At 56.5% G+C, this 22360-nt stretch overlaps 1 protein-coding gene across 1 annotated transcript in view; it reads right to left on the bottom strand.

Annotated features, from left to right (window-relative positions):
- Positions 1-22360, bottom strand: part of NBEAL2 (neurobeachin like 2) — a 121026-nt gene that overhangs the window by 35178 nt on the left and 63488 nt on the right. Inside the window, exons 11-19 of the mRNA XM_065397779.1 lie at positions 18394-18477; positions 15584-15682; positions 10790-11370; positions 8276-8408; positions 5974-6093; positions 4100-4427; positions 3226-3308; positions 1868-1960; positions 149-320 (exon numbers count right to left, since the gene is read on the bottom strand). Of these exons, the coding sequence (XP_065253851.1) occupies positions 149-320; positions 1868-1960; positions 3226-3308; positions 4100-4427; positions 5974-6093; positions 8276-8408; positions 10790-11370; positions 15584-15682; positions 18394-18477 (1693 nt within the window). The remainder of the gene's footprint in view (positions 1-148; positions 321-1867; positions 1961-3225; positions 3309-4099; positions 4428-5973; positions 6094-8275; positions 8409-10789; positions 11371-15583; positions 15683-18393; positions 18478-22360) is intronic.

Genomic DNA, 22360 nt, shown 5'->3' with positions numbered 1-22360 from the left:
TCTTATTGCCAAGGGGGGGGAGTGGGGATGGCTGCCCAAGGGACAGGTAGGTACGTGGCCCAGGAGAATTTCAGGGCTCCAGCAGCACACGGAGGAGCTGGTCTCCCGCTGCCTCCCCTCCCAATAGCCACGCAGAGGCTGCGCTCACCGGAGGACTTGCCCAGGGGGATGAGCATTCCTTGGCGATTCCGCGAGGAGGTCAGTTCTGGCCCAACCAGGTCGTGGGTTTCCTGGCTGTCCTCCGATTCTTTTCTCTCGGCCGCCACTTGGTCCAGCAACGGGAGGAGCACCCCCATCCCGCCAACACAGTTCACCACGTCCTACAGGAGGAGAGAGAGAGAGACAGGGCCCTGGCTGATGCACGGAGCTTCCGTCTTTGCCAGCTCACGCCGCGCCCGCGCAGGGCAATGCTCAGGTAAGTAACCGTGCATGCAAGACTCCAGCGAGGTACCAGCCCGAGAGACCCTACAGAACAAGCCTGCTCGGGCCCAGGGACTGCCCGCCCCTAGGAGTCAGCAAGAGAGCCAGCCGCAGGCCGTGCAGCCCAACAGCCTGCCAGGGAACAAGGGTTTAGCAGTGCAAAAAACCCATCTGTGTGTGTCTGTCTCAGCAGCTGTGCCTGACTCCTCGTCACCCACACCAGTTTAACCATAGACCTCAGTGGGGCTACTCCTTAGCAGAAGAGAAGCAGGCCCACTGAATCTAAACCGTCTGGAGCACTGAAAGCTTAAGTTAGCACCAGGGTCATAAAAGCAAATAAACCGGGCTCTGCATCCTCTGGGCGACCGGTCTCAAAAGCTGTTGGGCCGATTGTTGCCCTAGAGCAGCGTTAGATTAGCCGCAGTGTTTGCGTTGCGTGTGCATGAGTCGCACAGCGAGACCGTGGACCATACGCCGTGTGCCGTGACGTTATCGGGGGCACTCTTGACAGCACAGGACTGCCAGTGGTTTGCAAACCTGAGCCGGGAGCCTGGGATGCAAGGTTCAAGTGTTCCTCCAGTTTGTCAATATCTTGGGAGTGGGTTTAGAGAAGAGCAAGGAAAATGATCTGGGCGCTGAAGGGGCTATGGGGTACGAACAACTGTTGCTCAGCCACGCTCAGTGTAAGGGGGTAATGGGGCAAGGGGAACCCCATGGGTGGGAGTGTCCGAGAGGAATTATCTAAGGGGCACACAGGGAGAGAAGCTACGGGTGAATAGGATGGCATTAAGAAAAGTAAGATATAGGTTAAATGTCAGGAAAATCCCCATGGCAGTGAAATATTAGACTGGAGAACAGTCTTTTAAGCCTCAGCGCAGGAGATCTTTCGTAGCAGACAGACCCCCCCCACTCTTACGCGTTCTGTAGCATAGGAGCTGACTTCCTCTGTTCCCGGGGGGACGTTCGACCCCCACTCTGCCCCAAGCCCCACCCCCTCCACCCCTTACCCCAAGCCCCCACACCCACTCTGCCTTTTCCTGCCCCTGCTCCGCCTCTTCCCATCTCCACTCCTTCCTCTCCTCCCCCAGCGCCTCCTGCACGCCGCCAAACAGCTGATCGCGGCAGGCGCTGAGGGTAGGAGCTGATTGGCAGTGCTGCCAGTGGGTGCTGAGCACGCACTATTTTTTCCCCCCATGGGTGCTCTGGGGCTGGAGCACCCAGGGAGTCGGCACCTATGTCCTGTAGGGAAGGAGTTGAACTGGATGATCTAACCCATGTGATTGTCTGACAACATGACGATGCATTGATCCCAATTTAGCGCTGTAGGAAGCACCAGTTCCTGGACTTCTCGGCTACCCAAGACCATGTTTCCCACTGAGTCCCAATCTCGTTGGCCCAGCGCCCACCAACTCCAAGAGCTGGGGGAGACCAAGAGGCAGCACCGTACCTTGATATCCCAGTTCACCACTTTGTGTCCGGTCAGCCTCCCGTCAAAAAAATGGTTTGGAGACAGGTCCAGGCAGATGTTATTTTTACAAGCCTACAACAGTGCAAGCAAATGACACGTCTTTAGCACACACTACGGCCATGCCAACAGGTTCAACACACACATGCTCCCTATCCTGGCATAAGCCATTGCCCAAGACAAGGAGAGAGAAGGAGAGGAAAGGTGGCCTTGCGGTTTGGGCTGGGACTCCAGAGATCCAGCGTTCTCAGCTCTGCCACAAACCTCCTGTGTGACCTTGGGCAAGTCACTTGATCTCTCCAAGCCTGTGTAAAACGGGGATACCGACTTCGTCTGGTCTGTTTAGATTGGAAGCTCTTCAAGGCAGCCCTTGTTACAAACAGCAACCTCAGACAGTCACCGAGTCCCTTGTGCCGAACTCGCAGCCCGGGAAGGCGGGTACTTTGGCGGCCCATGGTATGTGATTTAACCCTACCCTCCACACACACCGGGGGAGGAAGGATCTAGCCCCTGAAGGGTTGCGTGTTTACTACAGGAAACATAAGAACGGCCATACTGGGTCAGACCAAAGGTCCATCTAGCCCAGTATCCTGTCTTCCGCCAGTGGCCAATGCCAGGTGCCCCAGAGGGAATGAACAGAACAGGGAATCATCAAGTGATCCATCCCCTGTCACCCATTCCCAGCTTCTGGCAAACAGAGGCTAGGGACACCACCCCTGCCCATCCTGGCTAATAGCCATTGATGGACCCATCCTCCAGGAACTTAGCTAGTTCCTTTTTGAACCCTGTTATAGTCTTGGCCTTCACAACATCCTCTGGCAAAGAGTTCCACAGCTTGACTGTGATGTCTCCCCACACCCAGAGGTCCCCCGCATGCGGGGTTCTTCTGAGCTACGGGCAGAGCAGGTGCGTGTGGTGAGGATCCGTTTTGGCTGCTGTGTCTCATTCCTTTTCTGCCACGACTGCAGAGCGGCACCCAGCCAGACTGAAGGATTTACCATCACCTAACGAGGAAGGTCCCAGAGCTGTTTAAAGCAATTGCCACCATGGGCCAGCCCAGCCCAGGAGACTGGTAATTCCATACAGAGCTGGTCACCCCGCTGCAGCGCGCCCCTCACCTCTGGAACCCCAGTACCCACGTACCTTTCCAGCTCCACCCACAAACTCCCAGTCCCTTTGCAGAGCTGGCCAGCACTCAATGCAGTGCTCTCTCCAAGCCCAAGGCAGCTTGTCCGAGCACGGCCCAGCGAACCCCCAGCAGCACCGGCCGTGCCAATCTCTCAAGATGGTGCCGGCAGGAACAGAACCGCAGAGAGGTGCCCGGGAAGGTCCCTCTTTACCTGCGGTGTGTAGTAGAGGAGCAGCTTGCTGCTGAGCTCCAGGAAGTCGCCTTCCGGCTTGAGCGGCGACGTAACGTTTGGTCCTGCGGGCGGGAGGGAAGGGCGAGCGGGGTGAGCGAGCGACAAGCACCCTGTTGCCGGGCTGGCCCAGAGAGCCGAGCACGTGTTCCTACCTGGGGCTGACCCTACTGGCCAACGAGTGCAGAGGCCTGCACAGCTATCCCTGGTCTGATCCCCACTGGTCCCGGACCCTGTGCGAGAGCGACCTGCCCCCTTCTCCCTCCCTGCCAGGGCGGCCTCCTCCCAAGCCAGGGGAGCGATGCACTCGGCACCATGGGGCGTCACACCCTGCTAGCGCACACTCTGGGGATAGGGAGCGTGGCTGGCGTGGGGCCCCAGCCAGGCTATGGAAATCTATCCTGCAGCAGGACCCATGTGGTTAAACCCCCTGTTCGGCCCTGAGTCACAGACTGCGTTATCGGTGCTCTGGAATCACCGCGCAGCTTGGACGGTCTGTGCACCACTGGGGTGGGTGCGATCCCCAGCCATGCTGCCAGGGATGGGGCAGGGCAGGTCCTACAAATTCCTCAGCGTGTTCCGGACCCCGCCGGTACTCAGGGTTGCAACCCGGCCAGCAGCGACTTGAGTCAGACACCTAGCACTGCTCTGAGCCCTGCGTGGCCGAGGCCTCCAAGAGATTCCTACTGCCCCTCATCCTCCTGCTTCCCCCCTGCACAGAAACCCCCCTGCAGCAGGAGAACAGCCTCCCGGGCCGTCCCCCGAGCTGAATGAGGGATATCACGCCTCAGGCCGGCTCCCTGAGCGAGGAGAGGAACCGAAGGGGGAGATTCTCCCTTTGAGATCCAGAACCTACCTGAGGAGAAAAGTGCTTTGACCTGTGTCTGCTGGAGGGCTTCGCAGAAGATGGACACCGACCCCAGGTGTCCTTCGAGGGACGTAGGGGTCCCCCACTCTGTGTCCTGACTCCCTGCCACTGTCGTAGACACCTGGCCTTCTCTGGGGGGCTGAGCGGCCCCGGGAGTCCAGGAGTGCATGGCCAGCGAGGCAGGGAAGGATTGAGAGCGACTGAGGGAGGGGTGGGAGGGGAAGGCCAGCTCCGGCGAGTGGGAAGGCGAGGGGTAGACCGTGGAGGTGGTCGTTGTCCGGTGGCCAGCGGAGCCGATGCAACACGAGGTGAAAGACTGAAAAGAGAGAGGGGGGAACAATTGCACGGAGCCCTGGAGAGGAGGGTAACGCGGCTCTTGCAGTGCGCCACCTCCCCAGACCCTTTGACTTGTATTTAGATAAAGCTCGTCAGGGCAGGGACTGTCTCCTATGTGCGTTTGTACAGCGCCTAGCGCACCGGGGCCCTGTCCTTGGTTAGGGTCTCCCGGTGCTGCCGCAACACAAGCAGGAAGCGTCATGTTCCCAAAGACAGGACTGGCAGGTGGCTGCCGTCCTCTCCTTTCTGTAGCCCCCTTTATCGAGCCCTCTTCTTCCACCCAAAGATGCGGGACTAGGACCGGCCCTCCACCACTGGCCCCTGGAACGACCGGATCAGGCAGCGCACGATGGGAAAGGAGACTCCTGCGTCTCCCCTCAGCAACGAGGGGCCGCTGTCGAGCCGGAGCAGCCTCCCAGCACTGAACGGGGATGGGGTCTCTGGGAGCTGGTCTAGGACCGAAAGGCTCCTCCTAACGTTATGGCTCAGATACCTGAATCCGAGGCAGCAGAGATGAACGAGACCTATTACTGTAGGACCCACCCAATCCATCTTCCTAGGCCAAAGGAGGTGCAGCTGTTGTGTTTTTACCTCTTCTAGTTCTCAGTCACCTAGACGACGAGCCGGGGAGAACCCTGGGCCATGGCAGCATTTCTGCGTTTCACACACTTTGGCTGGGAGATGCCCCTTGTTTTAGACCCCGACCCTGCCAGCTGCTCCATGCAGAAGGACCCCTATGCTCACAGGGAGCCAAAGTGGATCCTTTTGGGCAGACGGCTCAGGAGACAGCGCGACCGGCCGCTCAGGGCAGATGGGCACAGCTCCGCCGCTTCCCCACCTCTCCCCCAGCCGCGGGAAGAGATGTGAGGGTGCCCAGGAGGGAGCAACCTCCTGCGCAGAGTTGGGATCAGACCCTGAGGGTTTCCTTTGTCACAGAGCATCAGAGGGGAGTGTTCTCTTGATGCACATCCTCCTAACACTCCCGGGCCTGGTCGCTCTCCACAGCCTGGCATCACTTCATCCAAGGTGTCCCCCACTGCCCACCTGCAGATTCTTAAGTCAGGCCCTTCAGATCTGACCTTTCTCTGACACGCCTCCCCCAACCACCCTTTGATCTTTCTCTCTCCCCCTCCCCCCTCGATCCTGACGGGGATAAAACCGCTCAGCCCGGTCTCAGTACAGCCCAGCGCTTACGCCAAGTTCAGCCCAGGCTTCGGAGCACTGTCCTAAGCAAGGATGCTTTGCCGAATCGGGCTCAAGTAATCTTCCTCAGCCCGGGCACCCTCAAAAGTGTGAGAGCACCGCTCCTCTCCCCCGCGACCTGCACCTTCTTCTCACGCGTCGCTGTACGGGGGAAGGGCCAGAGAAGCAGGGAACTAAAGAAGTCAGCAGTGGAAAGCCGGGGGGCGGCAGGACAGAGCGCCATCTGTCTGGGTCACCGAGGAGGCGAGGGGCCTGGCCCAGGAGAGCAGGGAGGGGAGGGAGGGGAACAAGGCAGCAGCTCCCAGACGGTCCCCCCGCGTTACCTCGTTAAGGGAAGGAAAGCGCAGCTGAGCCACCTGCTGCAGCTGCCCGTCTGTGTAGATGTTGACCAGGTTCTGGCCGAAGGGCCGGCGGCCGATGACGTGGACGATGTCGATGCAGTGCTGGAGGAGAGAGCGGGGGGGGGGGGGGGGGGGGGGGGAGTCAGCGCCAGCTTCAACCCTGGCCCTTTACTGACTATACACAGCATGAGCCAACCGCCCCGGCTACGCTCATCCCCCCTTCCAGACGCCAGGCACTCAGGCTTCCGGACGCCCTCCTCCCAGACTCTCCCCCGGCCAGCTGCCCCCACTCCAAGCCATCTCCTCCTGGAATCGGGGGGCAGCTCAGGACCCCAGATGAGCCCAGATAACAGATCAACGGAGGTTTAGCTTCTCAAGGCTGCGGTGGACGTACAGGGGGGAAGGCACCAGCTGCGTAAGACAGACAGCAGTGCTGTCCCCAGCACCGCAGGGCAGGGGGTGAACCACACACTGCACCTCACTGAAACTGCGGCGGAACGCCAGCCAGAACCCGGGCCGGTGAGCACGGTTAAGCCCCTCTGCACTCGGGAAAGTGGACCGTGATGGCTGCTGTCGGTCCAGCAGCACGGTGCCAGCTCTATGCTGGGCCACGGACTCAGTAGCGACTCACGGGGAAGAGCGCCACCTACCGAATCCCCAACGCATTGCTCAAGCAGCTAGGGGCTCACCAAAGGTCTCCCATGCAAGCGCTGGTACGGCTCAACCCCGAGCAGCTTGCGAGAGCCTGTCAGAGAGACGCTCGCAGCCCAGGTGCATGGAGCTGCAGAACTGAACAGCCAGCGGCTCGTTCTCCAGGCAGACCTGACACTGCAGCAGTGTTTATTTCAGACAGACGTTTGCTAGTGTAACCCACACACCTCCTGGGTGTGAGGTTCTGTCCCATCTAGTGGCACCCAGACCACAGAGAGAGAGATTAATGAGTTTGCTCTTCAGCCTTAGCTAACCGCCAGTTGGCTTTTAGCTCACGTGGTACAGGCTCATGCACTAAGCTCCAGAGGTCCCAGGTTCGATCCCACCCACCGACGACCGGGGTCTGTCGGCGTTACACTAGACTGTGTCTGCAGGTCTCAGAGCTTTCAGTGAAGGCATTGGGAGTCAGATCATAAGAATGGCCATAGCAGGCCCAACTAATAGTCCCTCAAGTCCAGTATCCCATCCCAGGGCGTCAGGGGGAGCGTACAGAACAGGGCAATTTTGGAGAGCTCCATCCCTGTCTTCCCCTCCCAGTTTCTGGCAGTCAGAGGTTTAGGGTCACCCCGAGCATGGTTCTGCGTCCCTGACCAGCTTGGCTAATGGTCATTGATGGACCCTCTTCTCCGTGAATTTCTCCAGTTCTTTGGTGAACCCAGTTACGAACCTTCCCCTGTGTGACCTTCAGCAAATTACTTCGCCTCCGAGCCTTATTATCTCCTTGTACAGAGGGGAAACCAAGTCTGATTTACTGCCTTGAGTGAGGCACTGAAGAGACCCTGGACTACTGCTTCATGAATTGCAAGTTCCTGGGCTGCTGTCTCTCTCCACCTACAGACACCAGCCTGAGATATGGTCCGGTGGAGGGGGTACAGGCTCCAGAACACCTGGGTTCTATTCCTGGCTCTGCCAATGATCTTCTGAGTGGCCTTGGGCCAGTCACTTGCCCTCTGCTTCCTCTGCCACTCTGTGGCTGTTTGGACTGTCAGCTCTTTGTCTCTCAGTCCATGCATACGCAGAGCTTAGCACAACTGGGCCCTGATCTCCGCTGGGATTGCTAAGCGTGACCCTAGCAATTTGCATCCTGACGATCACGTTGTCTTCATATCAGGTGCCGCACCCACGTTTAAATAGGTTGGCCTCAATCTTTTGGGGGAGGGGAGCGGGATCTCCCCCATGATGACAGGGCTCAGAGGAAATCCATTGCTGTAACTGCAGAGCAGAGGGTCACTGCGTGACATGAACAGCCTGTAGATTCGGAACGGATTCAAAAAACGCTACGGCACATGGGCCAAGGGCAGAATTCTCTGGCGCCTCCGGTCCAGCCATTGCTGGGGCTAGTTTTAAAGTAGGCCGGACAATCCCAGTCAGATAGACCCAAGTCACATTTCAGGGTGTATGCTGACCCCACCCCGCCCTGTGGCCAAGCGAATTCGAGATTGCCACAAGCAGGATGAAGACTTGATGGACTAACCCATCAGGTAAGGCCAAAGGAAGGGCATGGGTTGGCTGGAACAGAAGGCACTGGAATAAAAGGGGATGTCCCATCCCAGTGTTAAGGGACCCTACTCACCCATGCAGAATCGTTGAAGGTGAAGTCCGGGAGCGCCACCGTCATATACTCCTTCTTGGTGCACACCGCCACCACCAGCATCCCGTCGGCCGTGAAGAACGCCTCGAAGCCGGTGCCGCTGGCTGTGAAAAAGCTGCAGGGGAAAGTCACAAGGAGGAGGGAGAACGGTGACGTGGGGGTTAGGAGCTGGCCTGAGGTCCTGGAGGCCGGTGGAAGGGACCGGTTGCGGGAGGCGTGTGTAGTAAAAGTCTGGAGAAGGACAGTCAAACCAGCAGAGAGGATGGTTGCAGACAGCTTGGGGTGGGAGGGATGCAGGGGGAGCGACCGAGACCCGCTGGGTGCTTTGCGAAAAGCTGACGAGAACGGGCGGCGGGTGGCCCTGCTCTGGGGAGGCTAGCCCCCGGCTCCGCCCCTTCCGCCCACGCCCTCCCTATGGCCGGAGCCCCAAGACCCCCTGCCGCTGCCCCCCTCCCCCGCGGCCAGAGACACAAGACCCCCACCTCCCCCCAGCTGCAGGAGACCCCCCCACACACACCTGGAGGAGCCCCGGGCTGGCTGAAGCTGCCCCATGCCTCCCCTCCCCGGACCCAACCCACCCCGAGGAAAGCGTCTGTTAGAAGACGCTTTTGATATGCCCCATGCAGGTTCCGGGGTGGCTGAGGAGGTGGTATGTGCCTCAGCCGCCCTGGAACCTGCACGGCCATAATAAAGCAAAATCTTTGCCACCAAAACCTGCAACCAGGGGTCCCGTGGCCGAGCCTCCCCTGCCTATTATACCCGCCGCCCATGCTGATGAGTACTCAAGGGGAAGTTTCTATGCCCGAGTGGGGTTTTACTTCACCCTGGGCTCTGAGAGTCAAGCTGGGTTCTTCTCATCCCGTGCACCACCCCCAGTAATAAAGGATCAGCACTCCAAGTTAGAGACGCGACCCTGTGGTCTTCAGATCTGCCCAAAGCTGCACCATGCACCTACTGTCAATGCTTGAGCTGCATAGGTGTGACAGACCTGAGTTTAGCCTGGCTGGAGCTTAGGTATCAATTCTGCTCTAAGTATTTATCTAGCCTCCATCACACTAGTTTGTGAGCACCTCACAGAACCATATTTAGCTTCACAACCACCTGAGAGGCAGGAGAGCTGGGGAACCAAGGCTCAGAGAGGCTAAGTGACATGCCCAAGGTCATACAGGAAGTCTGTGGCAGAGCAAGGACTCAAACCCAGGTCTCTCAAGTTCCAGACTAGCACCTTAACCACTGTGCCATCCTTCCCCTCATGCAACATTCTGCTAACGTTTGTGTCAGGATAGACTCCAGCTCTTTCTCCGAGAGCTGTGTGGGCACTGCAGGTATTTAATGTCATTGCTAACGTGAGTGACGAATGCACAACAGGTAACAGGAACTCTTACTGCTGTGACAGGTAATCTCCTGAAATACCCTTGAAAAAACTCACAGTATGAAGCATATGTATTACTGTGGGCTGGCACTGGATGCAACTTCTTTATGGGGGGAGGTGGGACAAAGATTGCAACCCCATGAGGTATCTTCAGCGTCCATTGTTTTAAACGAATGGTTCTGTTTGATGGTGGTGTTCTACTCTGTGGGGGAGGGCTGCCACAGATCCTCCAGGCAATGGGCAGGGGGGTAATGAAGGCAAATCAGCCATGTTGTACCCTCCCCCCAATCCCTCCAAAGAAGTACCAACTTCTGGGGAAGCTTGCATATACTGGGTCAAACTAGATTCTCCAGAGACCAGCGGACAAAGGAAGGACTTTTGGATAAATAGCCTGGTAAAGTGACTCTGGGCCGGCTTTCTGATCCAACAAACAGGCAGGACTTTGTCCAAGAGAGGAAGGCGGGGGGGGGGGGGGGGGCGGAACCTTCCTGGGAAGTGTTGGAAGGACCTGAGTGCATAAGGCCCCATGAGGCTGATGGGTGACCTCTAGTAAGCTTAGCTTGTGTGTGTGTGTGTGTGTGTGGGGGGGGGGGGGGGTTGATTGTTTTCCTTGTAATGCTTTCACCTCAGGAATAAATGTGCTTGCTGGGAACATATAGCTGCTGGCAACACACTGTTCAGGGAAATTACAGTGTAGGCAGGGAACTGTGCAGCCTGGAAAAACTCTGCTCAGGAGGGAGGAAGACATGGGTCTCTACCAACCGTGGTGATGGCTGAGGAGCCTAGAAAGGGTACTCTTGATAGACCATGAGAGGAAATACAGGTGCAGTTGTCCTGAACTGCTACAATAGCCGCTTGTCAACACAAATTGCCGTTGCGGAGGCACGATCCTACAATAAAGGAACCCAGCACTTCCACAAAGCGTAGCATAGTAACAACTCAGTCGCCTAAATAATCTGAGCTAGTCAAATAAAGCTGTGAGGCAACAGCCTTCAGTTCTTAAAACTGTGTTTATTGGCTGGCTGCCTTCCAAACTCCAGGGATCTACAATGGGTTTCCTGTTCCCACGAAAGGGAAGGAAAGGAGGCAGGTGGACACACCCCACTCCCCTCCACAAGCCCTACCTGTATAGCTGTTTCCGCTTCAGCCTCGTGGGCAGATCCAGCAAGTCTTCGGGCTCCTTGTTCAGACAGACCCAGGCGTGGAAGGCAAAGCCACTCCCAGGCCATTTCTGGATGGCCGGCACCATAATTCCCGCCATACTTGGCGTCAGGTCGAAGTACTGCAGCGCCCTCTCGGACCGGTCCTTCCTCGCCATGCCAGAGAGCGCCCGGATGACCAGCGTGGTGTAAGGGTGGGGCCCCTTGCCGGGCTCGGCCCAGAGCAGCCTGATGAGCTGGCGGAGCTCGCCCGGCCGGATGGAAAGGCCGCCCAGCACCTGCAGAAGGTAGATGAGGTTTTCGGAGCACTTCCGGTCCAGCTCCTGCTCAGCCCCCAGGGCATCCAGGAGGCAGCTGACCATCCCCGCCTTGACGCAGGTCACGCGGCTCGGCAGGGAGGCGTCGCACACCCTCTTCAGCCAGTCGGACAGGAACACCTGCAGGTCCCGTGACTTCAGCTCGGGGAGCCACGCGATGAGCATCAGCAGCGGCTGCTCGTTGCGGATGAGTCGGACGGGGAAGGCGCTGTGGTCGCCTTCTACTGCCTGGCGAGACAGAAGCCACAGGGTCACGTCCCTCGGCCCAAGGCCCACCTCCCCGCTGCCCTCCGGCGGAGTCAGCGCTCAGCCCACGGACGGGCCACCGGGGTCAGTGGTACTTGTGCTGCCGCAATGCATCATGGGGCATTCCAAACCATGGAGAACGCCATCCCACCACGCACGGCAGCGTCCGTAGACGACTAGCGTCTCCGTATACTGGGAGCGCACAAGCTAAAGGGGAGGACACGTGACCGCCCCCCCACGTGTCTCTCCTGCCCAGTGACCCGCCCCCCAGCCCGGGGCCGCAGCGCTCTCCCTGCCCCATGTTATCTGCGGTGTGGGGGCTCTCGGTCCTCCTCTCCCTGCGTCTCCCCCGTGCACGTTCGCGGGATGAAGCTGCTTCTGCCTCCCAGCCAGGCTCCCTCAGGCAGAAGCCGCTCCATCCCACTCCCCACCCAGCTGCCAGGGAGAGAAGGACAGAGCTCCTCTCCCTCCCTGCCCCTGGCATGCCAATCTAGGGGGGCACTTGACCCCCCCCCCCCCATACTCCCTCATGCGTCGCCTCTGGCAGTGTCTATGCACGACTCCACACAGACTGGCAGGCGCATCGCACCAAGGCTCAGCTGAGAAGCATCTGGGCATGTAGGTCACGTGCAGGCGGGGGGGGGGGGGTGACGGGGGAGGTGAGAGGGGCACCGGGCCAGCAGAGGAGGGGGTGTGAGGCTCCCACCAGCCCTAGCTCATCACGAGCTGTGGAAATAGCACCTTGCAATCCCAGACACCACTGTACGTGAGCTGCTCCACCCACAGGACGCACATGACGCACAGTGAGGTTTGCCCCGTCTGGAGGCTGGGACACCGATAGAGGGTTATGAGCTAGCTACTGCTGCCCTGATCCTGGAAGGTTGGCTCAGGCATTAAAAGGCACGTGAGTTTAGATCCAGAGGTCCTGGGTTCACCCTGCACCCAAGCCAACCAGGGGCATCACTGCACTGTAGAGGGAATTTGATTATGGATGAATTCCCCCTCCCTCCCACTGTGTGGAAATATTTTATCAGCCAATTAAGACTTCTGGACAAGGCAGCACCTAGACATGCAGCCTGGGTGCCAGGCAAAGGAGCTGACGCCCCCAGAGTCCATCTGCAGCCTCTCCCCAGGTCAGTAAGAAGATCTGATCCAGAGCCAGGCTGTAAGCATGTATCTGTGCACGTAAGGGTGAGAGACAAATCCGCCTCCTCTAGAAATGACATTGCTCAGACGACAGGACCGAGGGGCTGCGAATGCCCCAGAACAGCACCTCTGGAGTCCTTGTGAAGACACGGAAATGGCTTCGCTGCTTGGCAGCTACGTCCATTTCTTTATTAGTCGCATGGCAGTAGCACCAGGGCCCCAATCCTGGATCAGGGCCCCCACCCAAACCTCTTCACTGCTATACTCATGGTTTGCAAGTGGAACGCTCTCAACGGCTCCCTGGCTGTCCTTTCCCATCAGACCCAGATCCTTATTAACGTCCCCCTTCATGCCCTATCCCCCAGTGCCACAGGCCCCCGGCGTGCTTTAATTAATCTGTTCCCAGCGATGTGACGAAGCAGCTGCTTTTGAGGAAGCCAAGCGCTGCGGATGATGGTATCGCTTGAATGGACGTCAGAACTGCGGCCGAGGCCTCCCATAACTTGCAAACGGAGAAATAAGCTTTTGTGTTTCTAACACGAGAACTCTGCTGCCTTATCATTGTCAAGGCATCTTCCCCCAGCAAGGCTTTCTTCCTGCCCTTTGTATCGCCAACTGTCTTCAGCTGACAAGACAATTAAGGGAAGTGGCTCATTCTGCGAGCTCCCCCTCCTCTGGGGCCTAGAGTAATCGGGTCTCTTCCGTGGAAGGCAGAGAAATCTTGACCCCGATCTCTAGAGGGAAAGCCAAGGGCTATGCCTGACACACTGCACCAGAGACAAACGAACAGGTGGAACGGATGCCTCATTCGTATTCCTTTGATTGTATTGGGGCCCTTTGCTCATGTCTAGGGCCCTACCAAATTCACAGTCCATTTTTTACGGTCATAGGATTTTAAAAATCAAATTTCTTGATTTCAACTATTTAAATCTGAAATGTCACGGTGTTGTAATTGTAGGGGTCTTGACCCAAAAAGGAGTTGGGGGGGGGGGGGTTTGCAAGGTTATTGGTGTGTGTGGGGGGGAAATCGCGGTACTGCTACTCTTACTTCTGCGCTGCTGCTGGCGGCGGCGCTGCCTTCAGAGCTGGGCAGATGGAGAGCTGCGGCTGCTGGCTGAGTGCCCAGCTCTGAAGGCAGAGCCACCGCCAGCAGCAGCACAGAAGGACTGCCTGGTATGGTATTGCCACCCTTACTTCCACGCTGCTGCCCGCAGAGCTGGGCGCTCAGTCAGCAGCCGCCACTCTCCAGCCGCTCAACTCTGAGGCCTCAGCGCAGAAGGATGGCATGATATGGTATTGTCATGCTTGCTTCTGCGCTGCTGCTGGCGGGCTGCTGCCTTCAGAGCTGGGTGCCCGGCCAACATCTGCCGCTCTTAGGGTGACCAGATGTCCCGATTTTATAGGAACAGTCCCGATTTTTGGATCTTTTTCTTATATAGACTCTTATTACCCGCTGTCCCGATTTTCACATTTGCTGTCTGGTCACCCTAGCCTCTCTCCAGCCACCCAGCTCTGAAGGAAGCGCAGAAGTAAGGGTGGCAATACCGCCACCCCCTTAAAATAACCTTGCGACTTGCCTGCAACTCCCTTTTCGGGTCAGGACCCCCAATTTGAGAAGCGCTGGACTCCCCCGTGAAATCTGCACAGTATAGGGTAAAAGCACACAAAAGACCGGATTTCACGGTCCGTGACGGGTTTTTCATGGCCGTGAATTTGGTAGGGCCTGACTCATGCCGCAGGGAACAGTACCATCTCACGGACATGGCTCGGGGCTAGGAGACAGGAGATGGGCTCTATTCCAGCTCTTACAGACGTGCTGTGCCATCTTGGGGCAGCTCCAGGTCCATTAACGGGTATAACTATTCTTAGCTGCCTTTGACCTCTACTTGTGCGACGCTGGAAGCATGACGGCTCTGCAGCTGGCCGGGTCGTTTCCAGCTCGGGTGGACACACGCACACGTGGCTTTTGTTAAGCTAGCGGGCTAACAACACGAGCGTCGCTGCGGCAGCGTGGGTGGCAGGATACGTCCCTAGGATCCCAGGCGGGAACATGCTAGGGGCAGCTAGCCCATCCCGCCAGGACTACACTTCTGTCTTTAGCGCACTAGCTTGCGGAAAGCTAGCTGGGTACATCCATCTGAGCTGGAACTCACACCTGCAGCTCAAATGTAGCCATGCCCTCCGGAAGAGTCCGTCCCAGGGCACGTAAACCCGCTCGGAGAACAGCCCCCAGGCACGCGTTCTGTCCTACGCCGCCTTGGTTCCAGGGCGTGCTGGAAACGAGCGAGCTGCCTGATTCAATGGAACTGGGGGGCAGGGCTCCCTGCACTTGTGGTTTTAAAACCGGGCCCGTGGCGTTCACGGGAAAGAGCTTTTCCTCGCGGCGATGCGGACCGAGGATTCCTGACGCGCTACACAATGGTGTGTTTGTTGTGAGTGTCACTCCCGATCGTGCCCTCGATCTTCAGAGCGAGGACACAGCTGCAGTTACTCACCCGGCTGGGTTAGCGCACAAGGCAGGGACGGAGGGTGGTATTGGCACGGGTACAAAACAAACCACAGGTCAGCAAACATGGCACTGCCCTTGCATGGGCCAAATTCCCACCTGGCTCCAAGGGGGGGCTTGCAAAGGACAGACTATAAAAGGTCAGGCCCATGGAATCCCCACCACTGTCCTGGGAGTGAAGAGGGACCAGCAAAGGACCGTGCTCAGTAAGGAAGGAGAATAGCTGCCTTTTATTACTGCACTGGTCTGCCCGTGAGAAAGCAGATGGGCTGTAACCCATGCGTCTCCCCCCCCCGCCCAGCAGTCCTGCATTAGCAAAAGCCTTGGGTGAGTCACCAGCAATGGGGATTGAACTCAGGACCTCTGGCTCTAAAACGATCAGCCTCTACTGAGACAGTACCAGATTCAAGCCCCTAGCCCTGGCCTGGCCAAACAGCAGTGTTGTAGCATCCCCGGTCCCGCCAATCCCGTTTGGGGAACGGGACACTTGGGGCCGGGCATTGCAAAGCCATGAGCCGCCCCGCGGCAGAGCTCAGCCCTTACCATGTTCAGGAGCTCCTCAAGCAGGCGGGCGGTGGGTTGGCTCTGGCATCTGAGAACTTCGTACAAGTGGGAGTAGCCGATCCTTTCTTTGAACACCTCCTGGAAGCAAGACACGCAGCCACGTTCAGTGCACGCCATGGCCCCATACACCCAACCACAGGGCAGGGCGTGGAACCGGAACCCATTCGAAACCGTCTTTTTACTTGAACTGGAACCAAACTAAAACCAGAAGTCTGTCCTATCTAGAACCTGAACTGAAGGAAGATTGGGGTTATCAGTTAAAATAAAGGGTCTGCATTTTTTACGATCAATATTTAAAAAAAAACAAAAAAACTGATCTTATTGTCATTATTAAACAACAAAATAACCAGCAGGCCTGGGCTGACTCCCAGAAAGGCCTTGCCCCCTATAATGAGATGAAAATGAGAGAGGTAGACGACCAGCTCACAAGAGTAGGGAAGGAGAGGAGAAGCTCGGGGAGCTGCCTGCACACGACACGTTGCTACGTAAAAGCCGCTCTCTGGCCCCAAAACGTAAAATAACGCCTCACGCCTCCTTCCACCAGCCCCAGCACCTGGGGCAGCTCCTCCCTCCAGTCGCCCCACTTGAGGCAGGGCCCAGGCTCCAAACTCAGATTTATTCCTTCACTGCAGAGGTCCAAGATGAAAGAGCAAATATCGGCAGATGCTGTTTTAGTTTTCCCAAAATAATCCTGTTGATTTGACAATGCAAAAAAAAAAAAAAAAAAAAAAAAAAAAAAACCACACCAAGAAAACTCACAAAGTTAAAAAAATAAATGGTCAAAAAAAAAATCAAAAGTTTTTCACTTCTAAATTTCAACTCGCTTTTTTCAATGTACTTCCACTCTGACTGGAATTTGATTGGAACCCGTTCAAACTGGTCACCGTTATCGTTTTTCGGTGGCACACTGAATACAACCAAACCTGAGCCGAGCCATACCAAACCCAGGTCCAACTCCGTGGTAATGGAACTAGAACGGGAGTTAAAAAACAGCCACCTGGTACAGTTTGTTCAAAACCACTCAGGAAGGGTACGTCTACACGGCACCCTCATGGAGGCATGAAGCATACCTATAGCTGTGTTGGGGAGTGTGCAGCCTAAACAGCATGACTTAGGTGAGTAGGGTACAGACCCACCAGAACTGTAGGGTACGTACCCTACATGGTTCTCGATGCACTCAAACGGTGCCTCCTCCATCTACACTTTTTTCCTTTTCTTTCTTTCTTTTTTTTTTTTTTTTTTTTTTAGAGCAGTGTAGTGTCCTGCTGCCGGAGCCTTTCCCCATTGCCTGTCCCCACCAGGGCCTTCACTGCCCCCATGTAGCTACACACTGCAGCATGCACACAGCCTGCTTTTCACTGCGGTGTGTAGCTATATGGACCCTACACGCTGCCGCCAGTGTAGACAAGGCCTAGGAGACCACTGAATCGTGTGGTGATTCTTCACCAAGCTCTCAAGTCCGATCCTAGGGCCTCATCCTACAGACGCTTCTTACCAGGTGCGGTGCCGCTGAAGCACCAGTTGGCCCAAACTCCCAGAAACACGGACAGAACTGAGCTCCCAAAGAGCAGACTACAGACACAGAAGCCCGCCAGGAAAATGACTACAGAGCCGAGACAACACGGAATGCTGGAATTATCAAAGGAGGTTTTAAAAGATGACCAGAAATCTACCAACAGCTCAGTTTTATTTAACACAACAAGCATCTAATGGAGACAACAGTCAAAACAAAAAAGCCCGCTGACAAGATCCAGTCAACTGGTGACTAGACAGGACACAGGGCTGGAAGGGACCTCTTCAGGCATCAAGTCCATTCCCCTACATCACAGGCATCCAAAAATTTATCCAGCATCCTCTTCAAACTAGTTTGGTTGTTTGCCCCTACTTCTCCTATTGGGAGGCTGTTCCAGGACCTCCCTACTCTGATGGTTACAAACCATCGTCTCATTCCCAGCCTAAGTTTATTCCTGGCTAGTTTATCCCCATTTGCTCTGTCCTTTAGTTTGTACAGCTCTTCTCCATCCCCGAGTACTGAGATCACCCAAGGCAAGCGGCAAGAACCAACGGCAAGTTCAAGACACCAGCAGATGTTTTCGTTCCCAGACTCAACTTTCACGGGAGAGTGGTTTGGTTGGTTTCAGTTACTCCCTGACCCTTCCACATTTGTTGTGCCAGAAGCTCCCATTTTAGAGATGCCTAGATTGCCCGGATCACCCTCACCGGGAGGAGTATCTGACTTTGCCCGGATTCCCAGTAATGGCAAGGTGAATATCCACAGACTAAGACACTGCCCTTCAACCTACACGACATGGACTAGCACGGCCTATCCTACAGCACAAAATGAAACCCAGCCACACCTAGCAGTAGGAGCTCTCTTTTGGACATCATCTCCCGCAGTATACTCCATTGGTCACATCCTCTGCAGATGCCCTTTGGAAGTAGACTAGGTTTAGATTCCAGTGTGTTCTCCCTCATGACTATTACTGTTAACAATACTTAGCTCTTCTCATTCACCAATCTCAAAAGTGCTTGACAAAGGAGGTCAGTGTCATTATGCCCAATTTACAGATGGGAAAACTGAGGCACGGAGAGAGGAACTGGCTTAGTCAAGATCACCCAGCAGGCCAGTGGCAAAGCCAGGATTTGAACTCAGGTCTCCCAAGTCCTAGTTCAATGTGTGCTATCCTCTTGGTAACACAACCTCCCCTTCCACCTACACGTTTCATCCCTCTCCCCCACCCTTACAACCGAGCAGAACCACCAAGGGGGTCAGCCTCCTGGCTTCTTACCTTGGCCGACGGTGAATTGCTCATGATGGAGGTGAGCACACTGATGGCATGAACCGTGATAGCGTCGGAACTGCTGTCGAACACCTAAAGACAGGGGAGAAAGCGAGTGATGATCATGTGGTGACCCCGGCCTATTAAAATCCGCTGGGCTGGCAGGCCAATCTGCCCGTTTTCACAGCTCCACCGCAACATGAGCCAAGCCCTGAACTACAAGGTCACATCGGGGGCTTGTGAGCAGAAAAGAGCTTCAAGTCGGGTCAGGTCAAGTCGGCAGCCGCAGGGCTGACAAGCACACTCATGCACCGGTGCGAGATCCGAGCTCAGACCCTCTAAGCCGCTGACAGCCTGAGCAGCCGCAGTGCTCACAGGAGCTGTGGCTAGCCGGCCCCTCAGAGAAATCAGACCATGAACCTGTCACTGGCCAACAGGGAGCGGCCAGGATTTTTCTCTCTTTACATCGTGTCAGTGATGGGGAGAAACCACCAGTTCACTCAGGTTCATCCCTGAGCAAACCCGCCTGGCCACAGGCAGTTGGGACAATCCTCGTTCTGCAGGTGCCAAAGCTTTCACCCCTACTTACCCAGAGCCACCAAAGGAGCTAGGGGCTAAAGGACGCCTAGGATTAGATAGGAGAGAGATCCATACAGTGCCACAGCTGTACCTGACCTACAGGAAGGAAGGGTCTCATGTCCCCCATCCCTCCCTGAACCCCAGGGACTAGATTCTCTTTGGCAGGCAGGATTTATGGGGAGCACGCTATTTATCTGAGATAACGCCCCCCCGCACACCCAAACTTTGGGAGAATTCAGATTCCCGTTGTCAGGCTCAGATCCACCCGTTTAATATTAAACTCTGCAGGTCACCTCTAGGGACCACACGGCAACGCTCTCACATGCAGACACATGACGGGTACAGGAGATGACCGCAGGGTAGCCTGCCTTCATCTGCTGCTTTATCTTGCAAAGAAATTCAGTCCAACTGGGCCTTGCCCCTCAGGGCAGATCCATTCTCCCTGGGGCTGTTCAAGGCCGATGGAAGACTGTTACCCAGTAGGGGCTGGGAGGGAAGAGGGAATGGAGCGGTTTTTAATCAGGGGGAGGGATAGCTCAGTGGTTTGAGCATTGGCCTGCTAAACCCAGGGTTGTGAGTTCAATCCTTGAGGGGGCTGTTTGGGGCCAAAAAAAAAAAAAAAAAAGTTGGGGATTGGTCCTGCTTTGAGCAGGGGGTTGGACTAGATGACCTCCTGAGGTCCCTTCCAACCCTGATATTCTATCCAGCCTCTGTTGTGATCCTGTGACCCCTTCGGGGGCTGGGGAGATTCAGGGGGCTATTCCCAGGTTGGGTCCTTTCCCCTACAGGGGCGGCTAGAGAGTGAAGTGCAGTCTGAGAAAGATGCACAGAAGCCCCAAGAGGAAACATCTGGAGGACAGAAGGAGCAGGGCCCTGCCAGACAGAGCGCAGGGCATCCCTGGAGCCAGAGGCGGGACGGCAGGAACAGGGGTAGATGGAGGTACACGCAGCTGCTACCTCCAGGAGCACAGAGAGTTCCTGTCATTGGCCACCCCCCCCCGGAAGAGGACGAGCCAGAAAGCGGAGATTTCCTGCACCCGCTGCCATTAGCAGGGGTTTGACTTCAGTAGGGGCAGGATGCCAGCTGAGGAAGGGGAGTGGTTCCTTGTGGAAAACAGCGCCACTGCTCCCAGGTCAGCCCCGGAAGGGAGGTTTGTGCCCCGGGATCCGAGGCCTAGGACTGCTGGAGCCTCCGGGGCGTTTGAGAAGGGAGCTGTCAGAGCGACACGGCGCCACGTGTGAGCGAGAGGCAAAACGTGCAAGTGCCGCCTCCGCGTCCTGGGCTCGGCTTTCCCTTTTCTCCACGATCCGGGGCACGGTCGCCGTGCCCTGAGACCCCCACCCCCACCCTTCCTGTGGAAAACAGCCAGCCCCCAGTGAACGCTGAGACATGCTCCCCAGCTTTCACCCTCCTGGCCCAATGCTCCATTGTGTCCCCAGGTTTATCTAGGCTTTAAAACCCCAGCTCAACCTGGGGGGGGAGGGGTTGTGGGAAAGGGGAGAGCCTCTATTAATTTTCCCTTCTGGCCAGAAGTGACAGGATATTTCTGGTAAGAAAGAGGGAGACTGGGCCAATTCCAGGAGTCTAATCTTTTGGACTGGCGGCTTTTTCTATCCCTGCAATAGCCAGGACCACTCAAGATGCATCGCCCAGCGACCTGTAAAATAAAGAGGTGCAGCCAAGTAGCAGAGCTTACGTGGAGCGACTACGGCCGTCTCTCATCTCAGAGCCATAAGGGACCCCCTCCTCTGAGATGCAATGGAAAGGGGAACCGTCGTGCCTTGCATGCAAACCGAGGTTGGGTTGCCAAAGCGTCACTACCAAACTGCGCAGGAAGCGGTACGCCGCGGCCGCTGGAGGCAGCTCGGCTCAAGGGAACGCCGGGCTTGGAGGGAAGGAGCTGGCAGAGGAAAGGTGGCTGGCGATAGGAAGGGTCTGAAGCAAAGGCAAGATCCTACCCAAAACAGGAGACGCTGATCGAGTGAATCAGTGAGGGGTTCCCCCGGCCTGTTCATCCGACCTGGGTCATTCCCCCTTCAGGGTCTCAGACACTTTCACTCAGCTCAGGCCCAAGGAGGGTTCTGCAGACCTCGAGCGGCCCAGAGGACCAGTGGCATAAACAGATCAAGAGGTCACCAGGCCAGCTGGTTAGGGCTTGTTCCCATCCCCTGTCCCTGAAGCATGCGAAGGTGGAGGAGAAAGAGGGTTAGCCTCAGAGAACTCCTTTTCTGGTGAGCAAGGGTTTCTCTACACACACCCCTCCCCCTCCCCCAGAGCCCTCAGCCCACTCCCCAGGGAAAGCCACAAAACCCCGCTCCCAAGATGCGCATGCATGTTGCAAACCCGGGAGAAGTCTAAAACCAAACGACAAGCTTTCCCGCAGCCGTCAGCCCGGAGTCAGGGAAGGAGAGGGAACGTTTTATGGCTCCCTTGGTTTTCTGTAATTAAATTGTATTGTGAGCCACCGGCTGTTAATACTTCTCAGCTGTTCCATCTGGCCAGGCCCGCCTTCCTTCGTTAGGAGATTATCTTTGCTCCCTTCCTCGGGAGGGACAGGCTAAGTGGCTTCTCCAGGAAGTTGCTGCTCAATGAAGAGCCAGTCTGCCCAGGCACAGCCCCCGGCTTCGGAAAACCTCTCTCGGTTCCCTAGCTACCAAGCTGATAAGGAAGGAGGAAATGGGAACGCAGGTCAGAGCCTCCCAACCAGGGGGGGAGGCTCCATCTACTGCTAAAAAAAAAAATCCATTTCAAATCTCGCCAGGCTGGGAATTCAGGAACAAGGTCAGGGAGTGTGTGAGAGGGGGACGCCGTTTATAAGCACAGGCTGCAGGAGAATTACTCCAGGCCGTTCATGCAACAGGGCCCTTAGAACTAGGAGGGGACAGAGACCCCCCCCTCATCACTCAATAGCCCCACTGGGGGAGCTACCCAAGACCCCTAGGGGCAACTGGCGTTAACTGCCAGCGCAACACTGATTTCAACGGAGCGACGCCTGTTCACACCAGCTGAGGATCTGGCGCGTGCTCCGGATTGTTTCTCCTGAACAGCGGTGCCCCAAGCGTCCGGGTTTCGAGGGGAGGAAGGACGGAGCTCACTACAGGTCTGCCCGGTGTCGCCCAACAACAGGGCATTTTTCAACGCCCAATATTAATGTCGCACCCTTTCCTCTCTAGCGCACGCCCGATCAGTTGCCCTATCATACTTAAGGGGTTTTTAGGGGGGTGGGGGGCAGCAATGGAAGGATTTTAGAAGACGTCCAGTTTGACATAAGATTTGGAAAGGGCGTATTCAATGCAAAGGTGGATTTTACGGGCCCGATCCTGGGTCCTCAGCGCCTCTCGCGGCAGCACTGCACGCCCGTCCACTCCCACGGAAATTGTTGGGATTCGAATACGC

The sequence above is a fragment of the Emys orbicularis genome, chromosome 2, assembly GCF_028017835.1.
Source record: "Emys orbicularis isolate rEmyOrb1 chromosome 2, rEmyOrb1.hap1, whole genome shotgun sequence".
Classification (NCBI taxonomy): domain Eukaryota; kingdom Metazoa; phylum Chordata; order Testudines; family Emydidae; genus Emys; species Emys orbicularis.
This window is presented reverse-complemented; position numbering and strand designations above follow the sequence as displayed.